Raw genomic sequence first — 20,719 nt, 5'->3', positions numbered from 1 at the left:
CCGTCTTTCTGCCCTGACTCAGAAGCTGTTCTGAAGCTGCAGTGGAGGCAGCTCAAGGGGAAATTAAATACCAACTTCTGTTGTCCTCCTCCTCACACAGATACAGCCACCTCCCATCTCCAACCACACACACATAAACGCGTGTATCTCTAATTGAGATTGCGGATGCTGTGTACTTGGTCAAGAATCCCGCCTGAGTATCTAGGCCTCCACCTCCTGATGAAGGTCCCACCCCTGATTGCTACCAATCCAAGAGACATTTTATTTTCTTCCCTGAAACAATGTCTGCAGGTATCTCTAAAGTTCTTCACATGTTGCATCTCTGGCCTGAGGCCAGCCACAACCCCAGAGAGGCTAGAAGGTGAGCAAGTTTATAGGAGGGGCCATAATGAGGATGGGTAACAGGTAACTGCCTAGAAGCAAATGACCCAAATGCTGTTGAGTCAGGGACTAAGTACTCCTGTGCCATCCTCCTGAGCCCAGTCCTAAAACAGGTCACAGAGAAGAGTCTAGGCATTGGAGGGAACCTCAGGGCCTGTGCAGTCCACCTTCTACCTGATGGAGGAGTCACTGCTACAGCCTGCTTGGTACTTCTTGGGATCTTTGCCTCAGGTAAAGAATAGATGGTTGAACCTGTGAGAAGAGAGTGTTGTAGGCTTTGGAGTCTGACAAACTGAGTTCAACTCCTGCAGCCATCTGTTAACCAGCTATGTGACTCAGGTTATTTAACCTCCAAAGCCCCCATTTCCCTGTCTGTAATGTTATATCTTGCCTCAAAGTGTGGTTGGGAGGTTCAGTGAGAAAATGCACACTGAGAGCCCAGCACAGAATCACACACAGCAGGTGCACATTAAATGGTGGTGCTACAATTAGCTCCCAGGATCCCTAGTGGCCTAGGTGCAGGGATGGCTCATGCATGTGACCAAGAGAGAAATTGAGGTCTGGAATGTGAGACAGCGAATCCTCAGCCTTCCAAGGGACAGGGATGGATGCAGGAGAGAGGCCTGCTGGCCTGTTTTCCTCCCTCTGTGCCCAGCTCAGCCAAGCATTCCAGAATTAAGCCTCAAAGAAGGGCGGAAGAACAGGATCATGAAGCCGTGAGCGAGGCCTGAACACGCTCAAAAGCGAGGGCTGGGGTCTTCTCTGAGGGAGTTTTCTCTCCCGAACCTCACTCTCTTCACCTCCCTCCCTCCGTCTCCCTCTCCCCGCATGTGTACCGTCCCCTACCCTCGACCTTCCAAGACTCTTACTTGATGCTTTTAAACTTTTTTATTTAGACAGAAAAGACCAACTCTTTAAAAGTAAAATGCAATAAATAAATAAGTTAAGCATAGAGAACTGTCTGAAACTGACTCCCGAGTCTCCCCTTACCATCCCCCCCCACCCCGTTTTCTTTTCCCCAAAACCTCTTCCTAAAGAAAATGATCAGGTAATAAATCCCTTTAGCCCTCCCACACCCCTCCTCCCAAATACCCAATTACCCCCAAACCAAAGGGAGAAATCAAGAGAGAGAAAAAACCCAAGGGAAACATTGTCTAAACTCCCAGAAAGAGAGATGGCAGCGTCCGGGCCGGGCCGGGCTGGATAACGCACGGGTGGTAGTGGTATTTACACAGAGGGAACCAGCAGAGACTGTAAACATTTTTAGGGGTTCAGGGGAAAAGTCTTTTCCTCATGAAAGGAGGAGGGTCTCTGTGGCTGACTGGCAGAGAAGCAGCCCTCAGGGCTCCCCCACACCCTCCTTAGAGGGGGCCCTTGGGGGAGGCAGTGAGTTTTAGGGCTGGGGGCCTGGGATCCAGGGATGTCCTACCTCTAGCTGAGGGCAGAGGGGAGTATGAGAACCAGCTTCTGAGAAGCCCCTACTAGGGGGAAGAGGCTGGAGCAAGGGCGGGGTGGGAGTGTGTGGGAGGCCCCAGCTGTCCTCCTGGGGGCCTGCACAAGTAGAACAGGCCCACTGGTGGGGGAGGCAGGTACGAAAGCTGGGCACAAAAGGCCCCTCAGAGGACCTCTAGCAGAAGGCAGACACCCCAGAGCCTTCAAGCCATTTTTTGCTCCCTCACCAAGGCCAAAAGGGCACCTGAGAGGAAACGGGCCCTTGGAACCAGGGAAGCATAGCCAGGGCCCTTGGGAGTGGCGGGGTGGTGGGAGTGGACGCGTATCCTGTGCGCCCCGGGCCATGAAGCAGCTTTTGCCCCAGAGCCCAATCAGGGGCCAGGGCGGATGTGCAGAGAGGGCCTGAGCCAGCCGTGGGAAGAGGGGGTGAAGTGCCCCTTCCTCTGGTATGTTCAGACCTGCGAAGGAAGGAAACATGGGTGAAGCAGTGGGGAAGATGGCAGCTAATGCAGATTATAGGCTCTAGAGGGAAGGAAGAGGTAGCTAGCCGGGGGGAGGATGGGGCTGCCTGAGGAAGGCAAGTCATCAGAAAGGCCTCAGTCCAAACGGAACCATCCAGCCTCCCACCACTTACCCCCCAAGCCATTAGCAAGGGGCAGGGATGGAGGGGATGGGGCAACAGATAGAATACACCAGAGGATATTTAGGAAGGAAATATTCAAACAGCCCATGAGAAAAGTAAAGACTGGAAGATAGAGACAGACGTAGAGCGGGAGAAAGGCAAAGGAATGAGACAACAGGCAGGTGGAGATAACGAAGGAAAAGGAGGAGAGGGGTTGCAGTGTAACAGACAGAAACCTGGAGAGAGAGAAAAGGGGCATCCTCAGAAGGAATGACAGAGAAGGCCAGGGAGAACCCAGGACTGGGCTTAGGGCTGGGGTCTCTGGGAGAGAGACCGCCCCAGCCCCTAGGTCGTGCTCTCGTTCCTTTTTGGAAAGGAACAAAGAAAGCAAGAGAGAAATGCACAGAACACGGACCACAGTCACCAACCACTGTTGACCAAGCACATCCCGCGAGCTGCCCCCGGCCCTGACCCTGGGCTGGGGGGCGCCTCCCTCCGCGGCCCCCCTCCCCAAATAACAAACAATTGGCTCCAAAGACAACACGCTCGTTCCATGCAACTTACAGGGGCCCGGAGCAGGGGTCCGGGGATGGGGGCTTCAGCCGACAATGGACACGGGCCCTGAGCTGGGGGGGCCCCCAGAGTAGGGGGAGTTAAGCAGCCAGGATTGGGGGGAAAGGGGGAGAAACAGAAAATGTGGGTATTGTTCTTGGGTTGTGTATTTCAGGGGTTTGGTCCAAAAGTAGATTAAGCAATACAAAAGTAACCAACGCTCACATTTCTGTGGCCATGAGGTTGGGGTGGTAGCGGGCAATGGGGTGGAGGAGACCTGATCAGTGAGAGTCACAGGCAATCCAACACTTCAACTTCCTCCTCCTCAACCAGAGCTACTCCCAAGATGCCTGAGACTGGCTTCCCCCTGGTCTATTCTGTGCACTCTACTGTCCCATGGGTCTACTGCTAAATAAAAAAAACCATCTGAGATCCCGACGTCCCCACTTCCCAGAAGGACAAAGATTCCAGGAGCCAGTGATTCTAGGATCCTCCAGTACCCTGAACCAGCCCCCTTATTCCCTAACCTACTTCCCTAATTCCACTCCAACCCAAAGGAAAACCAGAAAGAGAAAGACACACAGACACATGGACACTGAGCAGACACACAAGACCAGATATTGGGGAGGTTCTGGGGTGTGGACACAGATAGGTATAAACGGGGCTCTGTCTGGGGCCACAATGTATATATGTGTGTGTGAGACTTGCATGACTGATAAAAGCTGAGGGAGCTGCCCTAGATCCCTGCTTCAAGTGCCCAGAGTTAGGGGTGGGCAGGAGGGAGTGGGCGTCCCTGAGGGTGGTGGAAGACAGGGTGGGGGCAGTCCCAGCAAGGACCCTGGCTGCAGTGTGCAGGGGCAAGGGGTGGTGCTGGAGAGGGCACAGGACGGGAGCAGGACCCACCTGGGGGCCCTCAGTAGGGCCGGTTGGCATCCTTGGGCCGCTTTAGCTGGACTTTGAGGCGCTTCATGCCGATCTGGAAACCGTTCATGGCCTGGATGGCAGCCTGGGCACTGGCTGGATTGTCGAAACTCACAAAGCCTGAGGTGAGAGGGGCATAAGGCCCGGGCCAGCCCCACCTTGCTCTCCTGTACTTAGGGCTGGGGCCTGCTCTTTGGTTTCCCTGGAACCTCATTTCCTCCAGGTATCCCAAATGCCTAGAAATCTGCCTGGCACACAGTAGGCATTCAGTATTTGTTGACTGGCCGATTGAGTGGCTGGATCCAGTCCAGCCGCTCACATAAACCAGGACGTTCTTCCCAGCATTCTTTGCAGGGCAGCCCCTCCCTCAGCCTGGATAACTCTGAACCTGCCTTTTGCAAACTTCCATTTTGAGGCCCTAGATGACCTCTGAAGCAGGAAGGGCAAGAATGTTTGCTTTCTCCCCTCAGGCAGCCTTTCAAAGACATCACAGCAATTAAAACATACTCCTTAAGCCCTTCTCTGGAAAGCCAAATACCCCCAGTCACTGAGCCCATTTCCAGACCTCAGGGAGTACACCTGTGGAGATCCCAAATCTGACCATTGCTGGGGAGAAAAGATGGAACTGTGGTTTTCTGGAGAGGGAGATGGGCCTGGGCAGCAGCTGGTAAGGGACACTGAGTGTGTCAGAAATGGTTCTTTTGTACCCCTGGACAATCTGGATTTCAAATATTGGACCCATTGTGACCATAAACGCCTTAATATATCAGACCTTGTTCAAACTTGCAGTTTGGCAAAAATGTGCCATATTTTGTCTTTTGGATCATCACATTCTTCTCTGTGCGGGTGGGTGGGTGGGTGTGTGTGCTTTCCCTAACCTGAGCTGGGCCCTAGCAATCTTGGCATTTTTCCTTCCTCACCAGCCTGATGGGGGGCCGGTGGTGCTGACTGGAGGGGCTGCCTCTGGTGGGACGGCATTCCTCATGTCGGAGAGTTCTGATCACCAGTTTCCTTTCCTCCCCTTTCACAGGTGATCCTCAGGACCATAAAGCCAAGCTCCTCAGTAGACCACTCACTAGATCTGGGGTCCAGGCCTGGCTCACTTTCTCCTTCAAAAGCTATATCTTACCGTGGGGTCCCATTTCTTCTGAGCCCACTTGAGCCCCCACTGATCTATTGACAATGTCTCTATATCCCATGCCCTTTCAATTAATCACCTCTGTTCTTACCAAAACATTTGCTCTGATTGGTGGCCCGATCAACAAAGACTTTGGCTGAGATGACATGGCCAAAGGGGACAAACATCTGGAGGATCTCTGAGTCGGTGAACTCCTGGGGCAGGTGGTAAATGAAGATGTTGCACCCATCGGGGCCTGGGTGGCAGCAGAGACGGAAGGAAGAACTCAGCGTTTGGGAGACATAGGCTTGAGGGGTGAGGGTCCCAGGGAAAGCAGATCCTGGGAGGACCTTCCAATCCCAGCCCCCAACAATGTGGACCAGGGCTCCGGCCACCTTGTCCCCCCACCTCGCTTTTGTCCCCAAACATGTGGCAAGAGCTGGGCTTGGAGCAGGGCGCTAGGGAGCCCCTGGACCCACAGCAAGGTCAGTCCTATCCCCGGAGACTCTTAGCTGGGAGGACACGGCCCCAGTCCGGCACCTTCTCGTTGCTGCTGCTGCTGCTGCTGCTGCTGCTGCTGCTGCTGAGGGGGCGGTGGGGGCTGCTGGGCCACCAGGGCAGGAGGCTGCGGGAATGCGGGCGCAACCAGGCTGTAGGCCGCAGGGTAGGCTGCTGGGGTGGGGAGAACAGAGCGAGCCAGTGGGGCTCCCAAGGCTTCCCCTAACTCCTGGGCCCTCCCACATCCCTTCCTCGAGCTCAGGCCAGTGGAGTCTACAGGGCTGAGAGAATATCAGGGAAGGAGCCACCTCAGACCCCTGGGTGTACTGCCCCTAATGGTCCATCCTCGCAGGTACAGCTTGTCAGTAAAGCCCAAAGATGGCAGTCAGCAGGGAGCCAAAGAAACCCAGACCCAGTTTCCGGGCCTCCTTTCCTCCTGCCCACACCTCCCTCCTGGGCAGGCGCCCAGGGTGGGCGGCCTCACCTGTGTAGTGCTGCATCCCCGCGTAGGCCTGCTGCAGGGGGTCCACGGGGGCTGCGGGGCTCTGGGCTGGGGAGAGCAGCACAGAACCATGAGCACGGGGCTGGAAGGCAGCCAGGAGCCCCAAGGCACCACGTCGAGCAGAGGCCAGCCAGGTGGTGTGTGAAATGAGAGGGCAGAAATGCACAGAGCAGTAGGAAGAGGGGCAAGAGTCCAGCCCGAGGAGGGCAGGCATGTGAGCACCAGCTCCTCTGCCTGGCTGTGCCAACCCAGGCAAGTCACTTCATCTCTCTGAGCCTCAGCTTCCTTGACTGAAAATGGGACTGAGCATCCCCACCCAGGATGACAAGGCAGGAGAAAGCGCTGGGTAATCCCTGAAGCCCTGGAGAGGGCAATTATGTCATGGCTGCAGGCAATGGGATTGATGGCCTTGGATGGTTGCTGCTGGGAGGGATGGGCAGGCAGAGAACCCCACCTGGGTAGGGGTGAACCCCATTGGGATACAGAGCATCAGGGGCAGGCTGCCCGGTGGGCTGGGTGGGCACGGGGCTGTAGCCGTTGACACCCAGGGCAGCAGGGATGGCAGAGACGGGCGTAGCAGCGATGGCAGGAGGGGTGCTGGTTCCTGGGGAGGAGACAGGGACAGAGACAGCAGAGAAAAGCAGACGCACACACACAGATGCAGAGAGAACCAGTCAGCAAGGCTGAGGGCAGAGGGGAGGAAGTGGGGCCACTCTCTGACCCCCAAGTACCTCCCGGACTCCACAGCTTCCCCAAGCAATGCTCTGTTCCCCCTCCCCCCCCCCACCATGCTGCAGCTCCCCCCACCTGCCCCGTCCATGCCTGGCCAGGCCCTGCCTTGCCCAGGCCTTACCTGAGGATGGGGTAATGGGGGTGGCGATGAGGCCGTTGGCGTTGATGGCAGCCATGTGCTGCATCTGCACTGCAGCCATGGTGGCCATGGGGCTGAGGTAGGCACTGTGAGCCGCTACCAGGGCCGCCTGCTGCTGCATCAGCTGGGGGGGTGGAGGGGAGAGGAGCGTGGGGCCAGTCCTCCGCTTCCTGGCCTGGCTCCCCCCGCAACCCTGGGCCTGGGAGTTGGGAGGGTGGGGACAGGACCCAAGGGGCCAGGAGGGAGACGGACCAGGCCCAGCAACCTGGGGGGTGGTGCTCACGGCCTGGGTGTAGGCGCTGTAGGCTCCAAACTGGAGGGCGATGGGGCTGAACATGCCCAGCTGGGTGGCCACCTGCTGCATTCGGCGGAGACCTCGCTCCTTCTCTGTGTCAGCAAATTTCACCACCAGGCTGGACGAGGCACCCTGGGCATGGGCCCCACGTGCAAGTCAGAGGGGCAGGGCCAGAGGCAGGGGCCCTCCTCCCCAGTGGCCTCAGTTCCATCACATGGGGCTTGGCCTCTTTGGAAGGGCAGCCAGCATTTTTGCCTATGTTGAAAGTGGAGATTCCAACCCCACCCTCTCCCCATGTGTCAGGATGTGGGAGAAGCTAGAAAAAGCCTACTGAAATGGAAAGGGCATTGTTGGCTTTTCCATGAGCATTCTAAGCCAGAAAGCATCCCCAGGGTGGGTCAGCCACAGCGAATGTTTCATCTCAGGCTGGTGTTGCCTTATTGCTCCCCCATCTCCCTTACCATGACTCCCGCCCCCACACCCCAATCCTCATTCCCATGTGCTCAGGGAGTATAGCCTCACATTTTAACACCAGCCTGAGCCAAATAAAAACCAAACTGGAACATTCACAAAGATTAACGTAGAATCCTAGAATCTCAGTGCTTGAAGGGACCTAGGGTCATCTAACGCAGTCTTCCACCCAATGCTGAATCCTCCCGACCCAGTTGAATCGTCATTCCCACTCCCTCCCCCTCCCCACCCCCTCTCCACTCCTGGCTGGTCCAGACTCTGCAGGGGAACCTCAAGTTACAGGAAGTTCATATCCTTCAGACTGGCTAGTTCCATTTTAGAGGTTTTCCATGCCAGGGAAACCTCCATGCGTGCAATCAGCTGGCCTAGTGCTAATGTGCAGGAACAGGAGGATAAACATGCAGAGGGTGCGTGGGGCCTCTTAGCAAGAGTCCTGATGCCCCAGCAGATGCAGGCTGGGGCATTTGGAGAGGTGGGACAAGAGACAGGAGAGAAAGAGAGGACTGAGGCAGGAGAGATGGAGGGGGCAGGCGAGGAGGAGGAGGATTTGGACTCTAAAGAGGAAGACGGCAGTCAGGGATGAGGGGTGGGGAGTGGGGAAACGCTATTTGAAATGTGAAGGGGTGCCTAAGAAGTGTGATTCTCCTGCCAGAAAATTCCTTTCAAACAAATGCAAAGATCCTATGGTGAGTGGAGTGGCCCCTCCGTGCCAGGGCCTGGAGGGTGGGCCAGCAGTGCTGGTGAGGCCCAAGGGATCAGCAGGGCTCACCGGCAGGGTACGGCTGCTGTGGAGGGTGTTGATGGCCGCCTGGGCCTCGGCATGGGTCTGGAACTTCACGAAGGCACAGCCTAGAGAGGTGTGGATGGAGGCGGAAAGGGATGAGTGCCCCCCACCCCCACCCCGAGAGTCCCCAGGGTCCCCATTGCCTGGGAGCCCATGGGGAAGGGGCAGTAAGGCCAAAGGAGGTAGGGGAAGGGGGAAGGGGCAGCAGTGGGCTACCTTTGCTGGTGCCATCTGGCCCCCGGAGCACAGTGCACTCGTCGATGGTCCCAAAAGGCTCGAACATCTTCCGGACGTCCTCATCTGTCTGCTGCTTCCCTAGCATCCCCACAAAGAGCTTCCGGTCTTCTGGGAGAGTAGGGGCCCAGGAGGAGAGGCATGGTCAGGGATTCCTGGCTGCTTTTCCAGCCCAGCTCCCGCTTGGGACAGGCAGGAATCTTGAGCCTTTCACCTTCAATTCTTCCCTGAAGCTCCAGACACTCCCCCACCTTGGGGACCCATGGCTTTAGGGTGTGAAAAGAGTGATGGTTGGGGGTGGGGTACGGTTATACGGAGCGCTCATCCCAGCTCTGAAGGACTTGCATGCCACCCGGTGCCTCTGTTTTTGCCATCTGTATAGGCCAGATCACACCCCCTTCTGGCTCCTATCCCCACCTTGACGGGGAGCCCTGCAGCATCCTCACTGTATTCCTCAAGAAAGGCTGCCCCTCAGCTACTCCACGTCCCAGGCATGGGGTGGAAAGAGAGGGGCTGAGTCCAAAGGTACAGACCTACCTCCACGGCTCTCGCTGTCGGCTGGCTTGACCTGGATGGGCCTGTTCATCTAAAGGAGAGAAAAGAAGGCAGTTGCTGGGGACCTCCTCTGAACACCCCAAGAGCCCTGCTCTGACTGGGACCTACAGACAGGCCAGAGGGAACGAGCCCGAGGCCCAGGCGGGTCCCTCAGCCCTCTAAGTCTCTGCTGGAGAGAAAGGGAGGGGGCCTAATCTTGTTTAGGATTACGACCCAAGGGGATTAGAGGCGGCAGAAGGAGAGGATGCAGAAAAGGATGCTCATGGGGCACAGCTCCAGGCTTAGGCTGGACCCAGACGGGCTGGCTGGGGATAGGTGCTCTCCTTAGGGGGAGAATGGGGCCCACGCCTAGGACCCGGGACCTGGGACAGAGCCCAGTCAAGGATCCAATTCAGCCAGAGCTCCCTCAGTTCTGCAAAGTAGGAGAAGAGGGGCCACCCTCTGAAGAAGCCCCAAGGGGGACTCTAGACTGGGGGAGACCCCACAGATGCCGGGCTTCCTTCTGACCCCTGGAGGTGTGTCTGCCTCTCTTAATGCCCCCCTACACCCCTTGACCCCAGGGGGAAGGCACTCGGGCAGCACAAAGGGAGCAGATGCCCAGTCTCCGTGGTAACGGGAGAATGCGCGCCATGGCAACCGCCCACTCAGCCTGATTTATCCGTCCCCGTCGCCCTGGCGACCGTGGTGACGTCATCACTTCTGCAGCTCCGCATACCCGGGGAAGGAGTGGGGAGGGGGTGGGTGGGAACAGGGGATGCTGGGGGCGGAGGATTCGGTGGGGGCTGGGAGGTGGGGGAGGGGCCCGGGGACGCTTCCTGATTCTGGAGGAGGCTTGCCCACTGTTCCTTCCCTCCCCCAGATCACATCCTTGGTACCCTCCAGAAGAGACAGCTCTAAAGGTGGAGAGAGGCTGTCCCGTGCCCTTTAGCAGTTCTCCCCAAACATCTAAGTCCTCCAGAACTAGAACCTCTCCCCGAAACCCTGTGGTCTCTCCCTTTGTTTAGTCTTCAGCAGAAATGGAGAAATCCCCAGTTGCACTCTCCTTGTCCCTGTCTGACAAGAGGACTTGGGAATTATTCCCACAGGTTGCTTTCCTTAACCAGGGTGAGGAGCATCTTAGGAACTGGCGAGTAAGGGGAAGGACTCAGTATTTAATATCAGAAAATAGTTTGCTACTGAGGACTTTAAGCCATGGGATGACACCCAGTCACCCCACACATCTGATGGTGAGACAGTCCTATTTTTGGTGACAAAAAAACAATAAAAATTCATCTACATTCTTAGGGTGGAGTTAACGGTACCCTCAGGAAAGGCAATGGACTGAGAGTCCGGAGACTTGAGTTCAGGGACTGACCCTGTCACTCACGAGCTGGGGGACCTTGGACAAGTCACTTCTCTTCTCTGAGCCTCAGCTCCCCTTCTGTAAAACAAGGGGGTGGGTCGGACAATCTCCTGTGAGGTTCCCTTCAGCCCCAGTGTTCTGGCACTAGGAGATACTGTGTCTCTCACTTGACACACAAGTGTGAAAGTGATGGTTGCCTCCCTACCTCTTCCCACACTGGATCTCTGAGATCAAATCTAAGCCCCACTTCAACTGCTACTCCTTCTCAGGGCCCCATCCCCCAGATCTCTGGAGCTGAGAGCATCTGGTGGGGGATGGAGGGTAACAGTCACACAAATCCCCCTGCCAATCTGCCCCCAGCTTTATCTCCTACCAATCTGGGATTATCCTATCGGAGGTTCAATCTTCTTAGGAGAGAGAGAGAGAGAGGGAGTGTGTGTGTGTGTGTGTGTGTGTGTGTGTGTGTGTGTGTGTACTCTGCTGTAGTGCGCAAGGGGAACTCCTATACAAGGAAAGGGGTGGGAGTCAGATGTTTGGGGATCCTTGGCCTTTCACACCTACTCTCTCCTGTACTCCAGTCAAAGCAACCAGAGTTCCCCTCAGAAGGCACCCCTCAACAGCCAGCCCTGCTCCCCAAATGAGAGGTGAGAGAACCAGGATCACAGGATTGGAGAGCTCTTATCTTGGCACTAGCCCCTTCCCAAAACAGGTCCCTGGGGATCTGCTGTTCCAGTTGGAGATGGGGAACCTGGACCAAGAGAAAAAGGACACCTTGTTCTCTCCTGCACAGGTTCCCAGGCACAGAAATTAAATAACAAATATTCACGGCTGATAAGGATCCACGCAAAGACACACAGGAGTACAGACCACAGCACAGACCCCCAGTGACAGAAGGCTCCCCCACTGCGATCGCCCTCATGACAGCCTCCCTTCATGCCCCCAGTGCCCCATTCCCAGACTCCCTCTTCTTGGCCTGGCACTTCCTGTGGGAAGCTCAGTCTTTGTTAGCTCGGTTTGGGCACACCTGCCCCCTCCCCTGAGTCCAGCTGTGCCCTGTTTACCTGGCAACCAGGTGCTGGTGCCTCTCTTCCCTAGCTACCACTCACCAGGTGATAAGCCCTCCCTAGGGCCTCCCAAAGAAGAAGGGGCTATTTATACCCCAGCCGAGTATCACCGAGATTCGCCCCACCAACACGGTCACTTTTAAGGCCGGCATCATTCTTGCCAGCTGCAGAGACCCCATTCAAGAAGAGCTCATCATCCCCACAAAATGTAATTCTCCTGAGGGCACAGGCCTGGTGTCCTGCCACTCCTGGCTCCAAACTTGTGCCTGGAATCCCAGGCCACATGTTCATCCCTTCTGTGGGGCCAGAATGCGCCCACCCAACCGCAAGCTGACAGGGAGGGCCCATGCCCCAGCGTGGGATTTTGGCCCAGAGTAGAGGGGGGAGTGGGCCAGGCAGACGACATCCCTCACCACCACTGCCCCCAGGAAGCCACACCCTGCTCTCAGGAGGAATCCAGCGACCTGTGGCTGAGCCTCCGGGAATTCTTGGGGGAGAGAAAAGGAAGTAGAGCTCCACAGCCATGGGCTCAGCCCCCGTTTTCTATCTCTGCGGCCCACAACATCACCCTAAGATGGTGGCATCTTCCAGATTCTGGGGTGACAAGATAGGAAAAAGAGAGAGCTAAATGCCCCCCTCGCCTTAAAAAAGAACCTACAGTAAGAAGGCATGAGGATCAGACAGTAGGAAGAACTTCTCAACACAGTTGTGCAGGAGCCAGCACACTATGTACACACACACACAAACACACACACATGCAACAACTGTCTGAGGGGAAACAATACTGCCAGGAAAAAAAGGCAGGTGACAGGAGAAAAGACCTGGGGATACAAAGGGCCAGGTGGGGCTTGGCCATAGACACCCCTAAGAAGGGGGTCCCCTAGAAGAATGGAGCCCCTTATTTCCTACTGGAAACCCTGGCAGGTCATTCTGGACTCTGTCCCCTGGGTCAAGTGCCAACGTGGAGAGCTCGGTCACCTGGGAGCCCCAGGGCAGGGCTAGACAATCATTAACTGGGCGCCCCTCTCCCTCACCTGGGCCTGTTTACTCAGGAAGGGGAAGCAGTACCCACCCGGACTCAGCACCCAGGACCGAGCCCTGCCCGAGCCGCTGCAGGCAGCTGGTGGGGCTGGTCCCAGGGCAGGTGTCCCCGCTGACACACGTGGCTCCTGGGCCGCACGCCCACCCCCAGGCCATCTCTCTCACCCAGGTTCCCGCTCAGGGCTCCTCTTCCCTCTCTAGCTCCTACCCCCACCCCAGCCTCCCCACCCAGGCTCTGAGATAAGGAGACAGACAGAAAAAGACAGAGAATAGCAATGGAGATGAAAACTGTTGATTCATGAGGGGCACCACAGAGAAAAGGGAGGGAAAAGGAAAATTGGGACACGTGGGAAACAAGACTTCCCGGGGTGTGTGTGTTCACACCCATTCACACCTGGCCCATAGGGTGGTGCGTGCATGCATGTGCACACACACCCCCTCTCCTTGGACCCTGAGCCTGCTCACGTGTGCACTTGGGTCCTTAACTCTGTGGGGCAGTGGCTGGGATAAGATAGTGGGGAGGTGTGTGTTTGGGGAGATAAGCAGTTGAAATTCAACTTTCTTAGCAGTGCTCAAGGGTTAAGGGGACATGGGGTCGGGTCATGGGTTTGAAGCTGGCAGTGGTGGAGGCATTTCTAATTTTCCTAGGTCCTCCACCCTCTTTTCCCATCTGTTGTGTCTGTTTCTCTCCCAGGAGGAAGAGAGAAAGTAGAGGCTGTGACAGGTGTGTCTCCAGCACACAGGCTATGCTTAGCCAATGTTTGCTGAAGGGAAGGATGGGAGTTAGGTCTCAGGAAGTACTGCCTGGACTCACAGCCTGGGAGACAACAGAAGCAGGAAGCAAAGGCAATGGGGTGTTGTTTCCACCCCCCCCCTCCCCGAGGTTGCCTGATTGGAGGAGGGCAGTCTGAGGCCCTTTGCTCCTGCCCTCAATTGCCAGCCCAGGCCTGGGGCAATCTGTAAGACGGGCAGAGAAGAAGAAACAAAGAGACATGACCTCCCTGGCAGGAAGGCAGGCATCTCCTGGGAGACCACCGCTGCCTCTCTGGGCACACTTGGTGGAGTCAGGCCTGCCCCTGCCCTTGCCCTACTCCAGGCCTAACTCCCAGCCTCAGCCTGCCCGGGCCCTGCTCCACCCTGTGCCCCCATGGCTCTGTTCCCGTCACTCTTCCCGGGAGACGCGAGGTGAGCCTGTTGGAGCTCACACACCAGCACACAGATGCCAATCCAGCAGGCGCCAGCTGCCTATTCTCGGCCGGCAGGTGCCCCTCCCCCATCTCACAGCCACCCAGGCTGCCGACTTCCTTTCTAGAGCCACAAAAGAAGGCCCTGGGTGCCTCCTGCTCGCTCTGACCCACACTTGGTGTCCAAAGTCTCGTCATCTCCTCCCCTCACCTCCCAAGCTAAGTCCTCCCTCGAAGGGCTGCCCCATGGGCAGGTGGTACAGTGGGGAAGGGGCTGCATCTGCTTCTTGCAAAGGTCATGTTTACTCCAATAGCTGTTTTCCTTCTCTCCAGGTGAGAAGAAATGCATGCATCCACAGCAAGATAAAGGGATGTCGCAAAAGACAAGGCCCTCCTGAGGAGAGGCACTGTCTTGGGAGGGTGTGAGTCCCCTGTCACTTCTAGGGACCTTCTCAGCCCCCCGACCCTGAAAAGGCCAGGACTCACCCCTGGAAGCGTCTTCTGTTCGTGCAGGGCGCTCTGGGCCTTCAGGGCTGAATCGCGGGCACAGTATGTCAGGAAGGCACATCCTGAGGAGGGGGCAGGGGCAGAGAGACAGGGTAGGGGGTGAGTCCTGGCATCCCCTCCCTAAAAGGCTGCCCCCCCTCCCCCCACCACGAGGCTGAGAGCTGGGAAGCTCTCCCCTTTTTGCACTTCTGCCTATCGGGATGGGGAATTGTCTGACAGGGGGACACACTCTGCCCCAGGAGCATCTGGGCTGATGGCAGTGGGGCAGAGACCCAGAAGGCCTAACTGGAGGTGGTGATGGAGGAGGGAGACCGCGTGGGCTGTCGTGAGATGGGGCCTTGTGCTGGGGGAGGAGAGGGGGCATGTGATCACCAGACAAGTACGCGCAGTGTGGTCTCTCTCTTCCTCAGCTGGTCTCATCTCCCCCTTCTCCTTTGCCTCCACCTCCCTCCATCTTGGCCATTGCCACCCCTTCTTCTCTCCCATCTTCCCTATTTCCTTACTGCTCTCAACTCCACTCCGCGCGGGAGGCAGGTGGAACGAGAGGGTGGAAAGAGAAGGAAAGGGAAGAGCAGTGGGCCGGAAGTGACTTTTCCCCAGGCCCCTGGAGGAGGGAAGGTGCTGTGGCCCCTCAGATCCCAAAGTCTGGACCCCCCTAAGTGCTGACCCCTAGCCCAGGCCCGTGCCCCGACTTTCCTTAGGAGACGCAGCCCTGGGATGGGCCTGGGGGCACTCTCCCTTCACCCCCAGCACTCCTAACTTTCCCAATTCCCTACACTTCCCAGGTCTTCACCGATGTCTGTCCTCCATGCCCTACCTCTCAGCTCAGGCTCTCTTTAGTCCTGGAGCTGTCCTGCCCAACCCATGGCCACTCTTGCCAGTGTGAGCACCTGACTCTGTGACCCAAACCCCATTCCAATGTTATCTGAGGCTACTAAGGTTCTCATTTTTGCTGAACACACATGCACACACACACACATACTCTCCTCATTTCCCAAACCAGCTCTCTTGTCCCTCCATCCTTTCTAGAGTTTATCCCACGACTTCAACTCCACCATCTCTTGGATCCGTATCTCTGCAACCCCCTTGACAACTCTTCATGCAAAAGAGGCCCTCCTTAGTCCTCCAACCTGGAGTCCTCTGGCCAGTTCTCTCCCAGCTTCTCCACCCACACTCCCCAGGCCCCAAACTCTTTCTCCTTCCATATCAGCCCTTTGCAGCCACTCCAGCCCTTCAGCTTGATTTTCCCCCTCCTTCCAGCCCCCCAGCCCATCCCCTGAAGCCTGGCCTGACCCCTCACCCTTGTGCAGCCCGGTGTACTTGTCCTTGATGACAGTCAGCTCGAAGATCCGGCCAAACTGTTCAAAGATGGGCTTCAGGTCCTTTTCCTCCAGATGCCTTGGGATCTGCCCCACAAACAGCTTGATGGCATCCGGCTCCTTCATTGGGGCGGCCCAAGAGGAGGGGCCGAGGGGAGCAGGGAGAGGCCCAAAGGCCAGGGGGAGCTGCCCAGCAAGGAGGGAAGTGGTGGGGGCCGGGGGCACAGCTGGGGCTGGCTTTCCCTTTGGCCCCCAACCACACTGCTCAGCAGAGGGGTGGCTCTTCACACAAAGGAGGCTGAGGGAGTTGAGGGAGAAGGGTCAGGGGTCTAGGCAGACACCGTCATGCCACCAGGGGGCATAGCCCAAACAAATGATCTCCCTCCCAGAGATTTGGCAAATATCCCAGGATGGGGGTCAGTTGTGGCCAAGACCTGGAGGGTTCGGGTGGTAGCAGGGGCTGAGGCTCAGAGGGCTGGGAACTGGGGGTTGAGATGAGAGCTGGAGGTGGGGAAAAGGGCCTGAGGAGGACGACGAGGATGGAGGCTGAGGGGTTAGGGGCCTGCTATGGTTGCCAGCAGCGTCAGTGAGGGGGCCCACTCCTGATGTGGGGCAGGTGGCTCTCTCGTTGGCTTCCCCTGGAGGACACCTCCCCTGTGGTTGATCCTTCTGCTGGGTCTGAAGATCCCTGATGCCAGATGCTTGATCTCTGATGGCGGCAGGGCTCCGGGGATCCCTTTGGCCCTGCTGCCCCCCTTCAGGTCCTCCCCTCAGCCCCCCTCCCACCCCCACCCCGGTCCCTGGGCCTGGGCTGCTGCTGGCTGCTCCCGCCGCTGGGGCTGCCTGCTTTCCCGGTCACCTGGGTCCCGGAGCTCTGCTCTCCGGCCGCGCTCTCCTCAACAAAAACCTCCCCCCTCCACACCCCCTCCCCACTCCCACCTCCTTTCCCCTGACATCAGTGATGTCAGTCTCAGGGGTGGAATACAAATTCTCTACCCTGGAGAGGGACGCACAATCCAGGCAAGAGCCACGCCCTCTTTCTATCTCCATCCTCCCCAACTTCCTTCCCGCTCCCAGAAGAACAGCGGGTCCTGTTGATAACAACCCTTCCCCCATTTTACTCTCAGTCAGGAGTTGGGCAAAGCACTAAAATGGAGAATTTATAGAGGAGCCCTAAGGTGGGGTCCATTGTTCCGGGGGCTGGAGCTGTCCCCGGTGCTGGAAGAGAAGAACCAGGAGAGGGAGCCAGGGGAGGAGGAGAGAGGAGCCTGGCATCGGGGGAGCTGGAGAATGGGGAGCCCAGGAAAGAAACCAGGGAAAAGAAAATGGAATAGGAACAGTTGGGCACGTTGAGGGGAAGGAGGGAGTAGATGGAAAGGGAAGCATGTCGCAGAGCCTGAGCGAAAAGGGCAGACGAGACCCAGAGGGAAAAAAATAGAAAGGGAGGTGGGAAAGCGGAAAGCAGGGTAAGGTGGAGTGCAGAAGTGCAGAGAGAGAGAACTGCATATTTTACAGGAAAGGAACCAAGAAAAACCAAAGCTTTCTGGGCTTTGCCGACTCCCCCTTCCCTCCCTCTGGGGGTTTGTGTGTGTAAGTGCGTGGGCAGGGAGGCAGCAGTGGCAGAACGGGGAGCGTCTCACTTGTAAGCTCCTTGAAGACCAAGACAATGTTTAATTCAGCATTTTACTGTTCATGGTGTCTATCACAGTGTCTTTCTTAACAAATATTTCTCAAATAAACAGTTTGTGCAAAGAACCTCTGACAAGAGTAGAGATTCCTTTGGGAAGAACCACAGCTGTCAGCTCCCCCTTTAGGGCAAAGTAAGCCCAGTTACTCCTTCCCTGGCTTAGGGTGGGTTCCTGGAGTGGAACTCTCCAATTGAGTCAGGCAGCAAATGCGGGAGGGGGAAGCACAACCGGGGGCCATTTCCCCCCGAAACAACTCTCCTCCTTTAGATGATAGGTATGCCCCATAATCTCCAAGGAGCCTGCTCCTCCATGGACTGGGCCTAGGCACAGCACCCCTCAGCGCAGGGATTGTCCCCTGACATTGAATTTCTCAGCAGCCTCAGCCCTTGTCTCCCATCAGGTGCTCACAAGACTGCGATTCACAGCTTCTCTGGAACCTCCTGCCGCTCTGTCATTCCCTTCTTCAACCCAGAGTGAGAATGATGTTTGCACAGTCGTGCTGGGTCTCGGAAACATGTTCCAACTGAATCCCAGTGGCCTCCATTCCTTGGCTAACAGGGCAGGCAGGCTCCTTTTCTGGAAAGGAAATACTAGTAACAACCAGCACTTAGATGGCACTTAAGATGTCCCAGTGTATCGTTCCAAGGACTGTATATTTGCTAACTCATTTAACCCTCATTACAACCCTATAAGGAGGTTGTATCATTATCGCCTAAAAGAGATGAGGAAACCAAGGCATTGAGAGATTAAATAATTTGCCTAAGGTCATGCAGCTACTAAGAGGTCTAGCTGAGGTTGGAGCCTGGGCAGTGTGGCTTTTGAGTCTACAGATTTAACTCCAACTCCTCTTGGGACTTGGGGGAGTGGGTTATGCCTGAACATTCTTCCTCTGGTGGTCTTCATTTGAGTCCCAGGTGAGAGATAGTCCGTTGTTCTATTGCTTGATTCTCTGTTGACCACCTTCCATCCTTCCTTAGCTTGGATTTCTGTGGCCTGGAGCCACACTCTGGCAGGTGTGTGTATTTGAGTTTGTGTGTGTGTGTATGTGCATGCAGACATGATTACACTTCTTCGTGGTATGGATGCCAGGTCCTACCAGTAGGTTTCCTTAAGATGGGTGGGGAGAGAGCAGGGAGAAGATGTGACCTCAGCACCAGGGAATCAAAAAAGTGAGGACGCATCTGGAAAATAACTTTCCACTCGCCTGCCCAACCCCCACCACTCCTTTTCTTGCCTTCTAATCTGATCTTGGTATTTATGGAGATGCTAAACAGATCACGCCCTCTGAGGATGGAGTCTAGGAAGACCCCACGGCCCTGTTGATCTCATTACTCGGTTTCTTGTCAGCAGATCTGCTGCCCTGCTGCTCATTCAGGCTTGGGGCTAATCATATTAATAGAAATATTAAACATTCACAAAAATGAATTATAATGATCTCTCTTCACTCTTCCTCCCAGTCAGTAATTGGAGAGACAGCTGCAGGCAGCAGAATGCCTCCACCCTCGCTTAGTTCATGGTCCCCAGATTAGAGATTCCAGTCTGAGAGGAAAGGCAGGATTCAGGGGAGAAGAGGGAGGAGCGCTTGTTAGGCTCTCCTTGCTGGGTGACCCTGGGCACACCGCTGATGTCCGTCCAGGCCGTGGGGGGTGAGAGCCCTGAGAGTTAAGGGTGTGTGCGTGTGTGTGTGGCAAAACTCGGTGACTCAGAGGCCCATTCTGGGAGTTTCTCTCTAGGAGGAAATAGGGCTTCCACTCCCTAGTTCTTCCACGGGGCTTTCTCTGCTGACCACTCCCAAGCTCTCTCTCTTATTCCTCCGCACTCAAAGCTAAGATGCGCTACTTAAAAGAATATTGACTTTATAAGGGGAGAGCTCTGCTCTTGTTTTTAGATTCTTAGGAAATGAGAAATGCAGATAATTAGGATAATTTCCAGAAAAGGCAAAACATGGCGAGGGTATGTGTAGGCCAAGTGGATAGTCACCAAATACTGACTTCATGGATTGAATACAGAGTGAAGATATCTGCAGCAGAACGTATGAGAGCATACAAAGAGTTAATTGTATAACCTTCCTGCCTTCAAGTAGCTTCTTCCTCAAATGAAGAGGTAAGACAGGCCAGCATAATATGCAAGTGAGGAATGAGATGCTGCTAAGAAAATAAAATTAGCCTCTCACACAGACGTGGGTATTTGAGCCATGGGATGGTAATCAATCAAGAAAGGCTTGATTGAGTCTCAAAACAAGATCATAGATTAGCAGAAGGAGGACAGCAATTATTTTATGCATGGGCACAGGGGGATAGAGAGAATTGTGCATACTTGTGTGTGTGTGTGCGTGTGTGTGCGTGTAGGTTTGCCGGTCCAGACCAGTGCTGTCTAATAGAAATACAATGCGAACTACATGTATAATTTTAAAACTTCTAGTAGGCCTATTAAAAAGTAAAAAGAAACAACTGAAATTAGTTTTAATAGCATTTTATTTAACTTGATATATCCAAAATATTATTTCAACATGTAATTAATATAAAAATTATTGAGATATTTTACAGGTTTTTTTTTCCATACAAGCCTTCAAAATCTGGTGTCTATTCTATACTTATAGCACATCTTAAATCAGACCAGCCATATTTCAAGTGTCCATTTGCCACAGGTGGTTTGTGACAACCACATTGGACAATGCAGCTTCAGAGTTTCTACCACTAGCTTCTCTGGAGACTCTCTGGAGGGGCAGAGAAGAGACAGGTCTTGGCCAACAGGAACTATCACCTCTGGCTAACCTCTGCTCTAGCCTGAAAAAGAGGCACTTCTGGCAGATGGCAACTTATCTCCCTCTCACTCTATAAACTTTCTTTCCTAAACAAACAAAAGGATTACTAACCTGGATGGCATCCCTGGGAAGGGGCCTGTAGGAAACAACCTAATTTATCTCCTGTGGTTTTCCCTGGCTTGGGAACTGCCAATATTTGCACTTCTTTTCCAGAGGCAGACCTCCAAGGCCAGGGCCTAATGCTCAGCCTGTTTCTCCTGTTATTTTTTTGCTCCTTGGGGCAGTTGTTCACAAATCTGAAAAGTCAGCCTCTCTTTGGGTTCTCTCCTTCTGCCTCTAAGAAAGCCTCTGCTGGGCTCGATCTCTGTGGGTGTAGAAGCTCAGCATGTGTGTGAATTGACAGACAGGCTCCTTGCCCTTTCCAGGTAGCTATTTTCAACTCTCTGGCTTTATGTTTCACTTTTCCTTCTTAATTAGATATTAGAAGAATGAATCTTCCTCCTCTTCTACTCATTTGGGAGTAGGAAAAATAATTTAGAATTCATGAGGTACCCA

General features: G+C 55.1%; 1 protein-coding gene across 5 annotated transcripts; it reads right to left on the bottom strand.

The window, feature by feature from the left end:
• Positions 1-1,902: 1,902 nt before the first annotated feature.
• On the bottom strand, positions 1,903-16,607 carry CELF3 (CUGBP Elav-like family member 3). Of its 5 annotated transcripts, none has more exons than XM_037825981.1 (14): positions 16,572-16,607; positions 15,694-15,799; positions 14,373-14,455; positions 9,238-9,286; positions 8,683-8,808; positions 8,452-8,531; positions 7,200-7,343; positions 6,899-7,040; positions 6,500-6,649; positions 6,028-6,093; positions 5,586-5,717; positions 5,158-5,301; positions 3,911-4,048; positions 1,903-2,291 (listed from the first exon to the last, which is right to left on the bottom strand). In XM_037825981.1, the coding sequence occupies exons 4-13, from the start codon at positions 9,284-9,286 to the stop codon at positions 3,921-3,923; spliced, it is 1,161 nt and encodes a 386-aa protein (XP_037681909.1). In that variant the 5' UTR covers positions 14,373-14,455; positions 15,694-15,799; positions 16,572-16,607; the 3' UTR covers positions 1,903-2,291; positions 3,911-3,920. The 5 variants fall into 5 exon arrangements, with proteins under 5 accessions (XP_037681909.1, XP_037681908.1, XP_037681904.1 ...); XM_037825980.1 differs by having other exon boundaries at positions 8,683-8,811; positions 16,572-16,606; XM_037825976.1 differs by lacking the exon at positions 16,572-16,607 and having other exon boundaries at positions 8,683-8,811; positions 15,694-16,468.
• Positions 16,608-20,719: the final 4,112 nt, after the last annotated feature.

The sequence above is a fragment of the Choloepus didactylus genome, chromosome 2 (genome assembly GCF_015220235.1).
Source record: "Choloepus didactylus isolate mChoDid1 chromosome 2, mChoDid1.pri, whole genome shotgun sequence".
Classification (NCBI taxonomy): Eukaryota; Metazoa; Chordata; class Mammalia; order Pilosa; family Megalonychidae; genus Choloepus; species Choloepus didactylus.
Note: the sequence above shows the minus strand (reverse complement) of the source record. Positions and strands in the feature narration are given on the sequence as shown.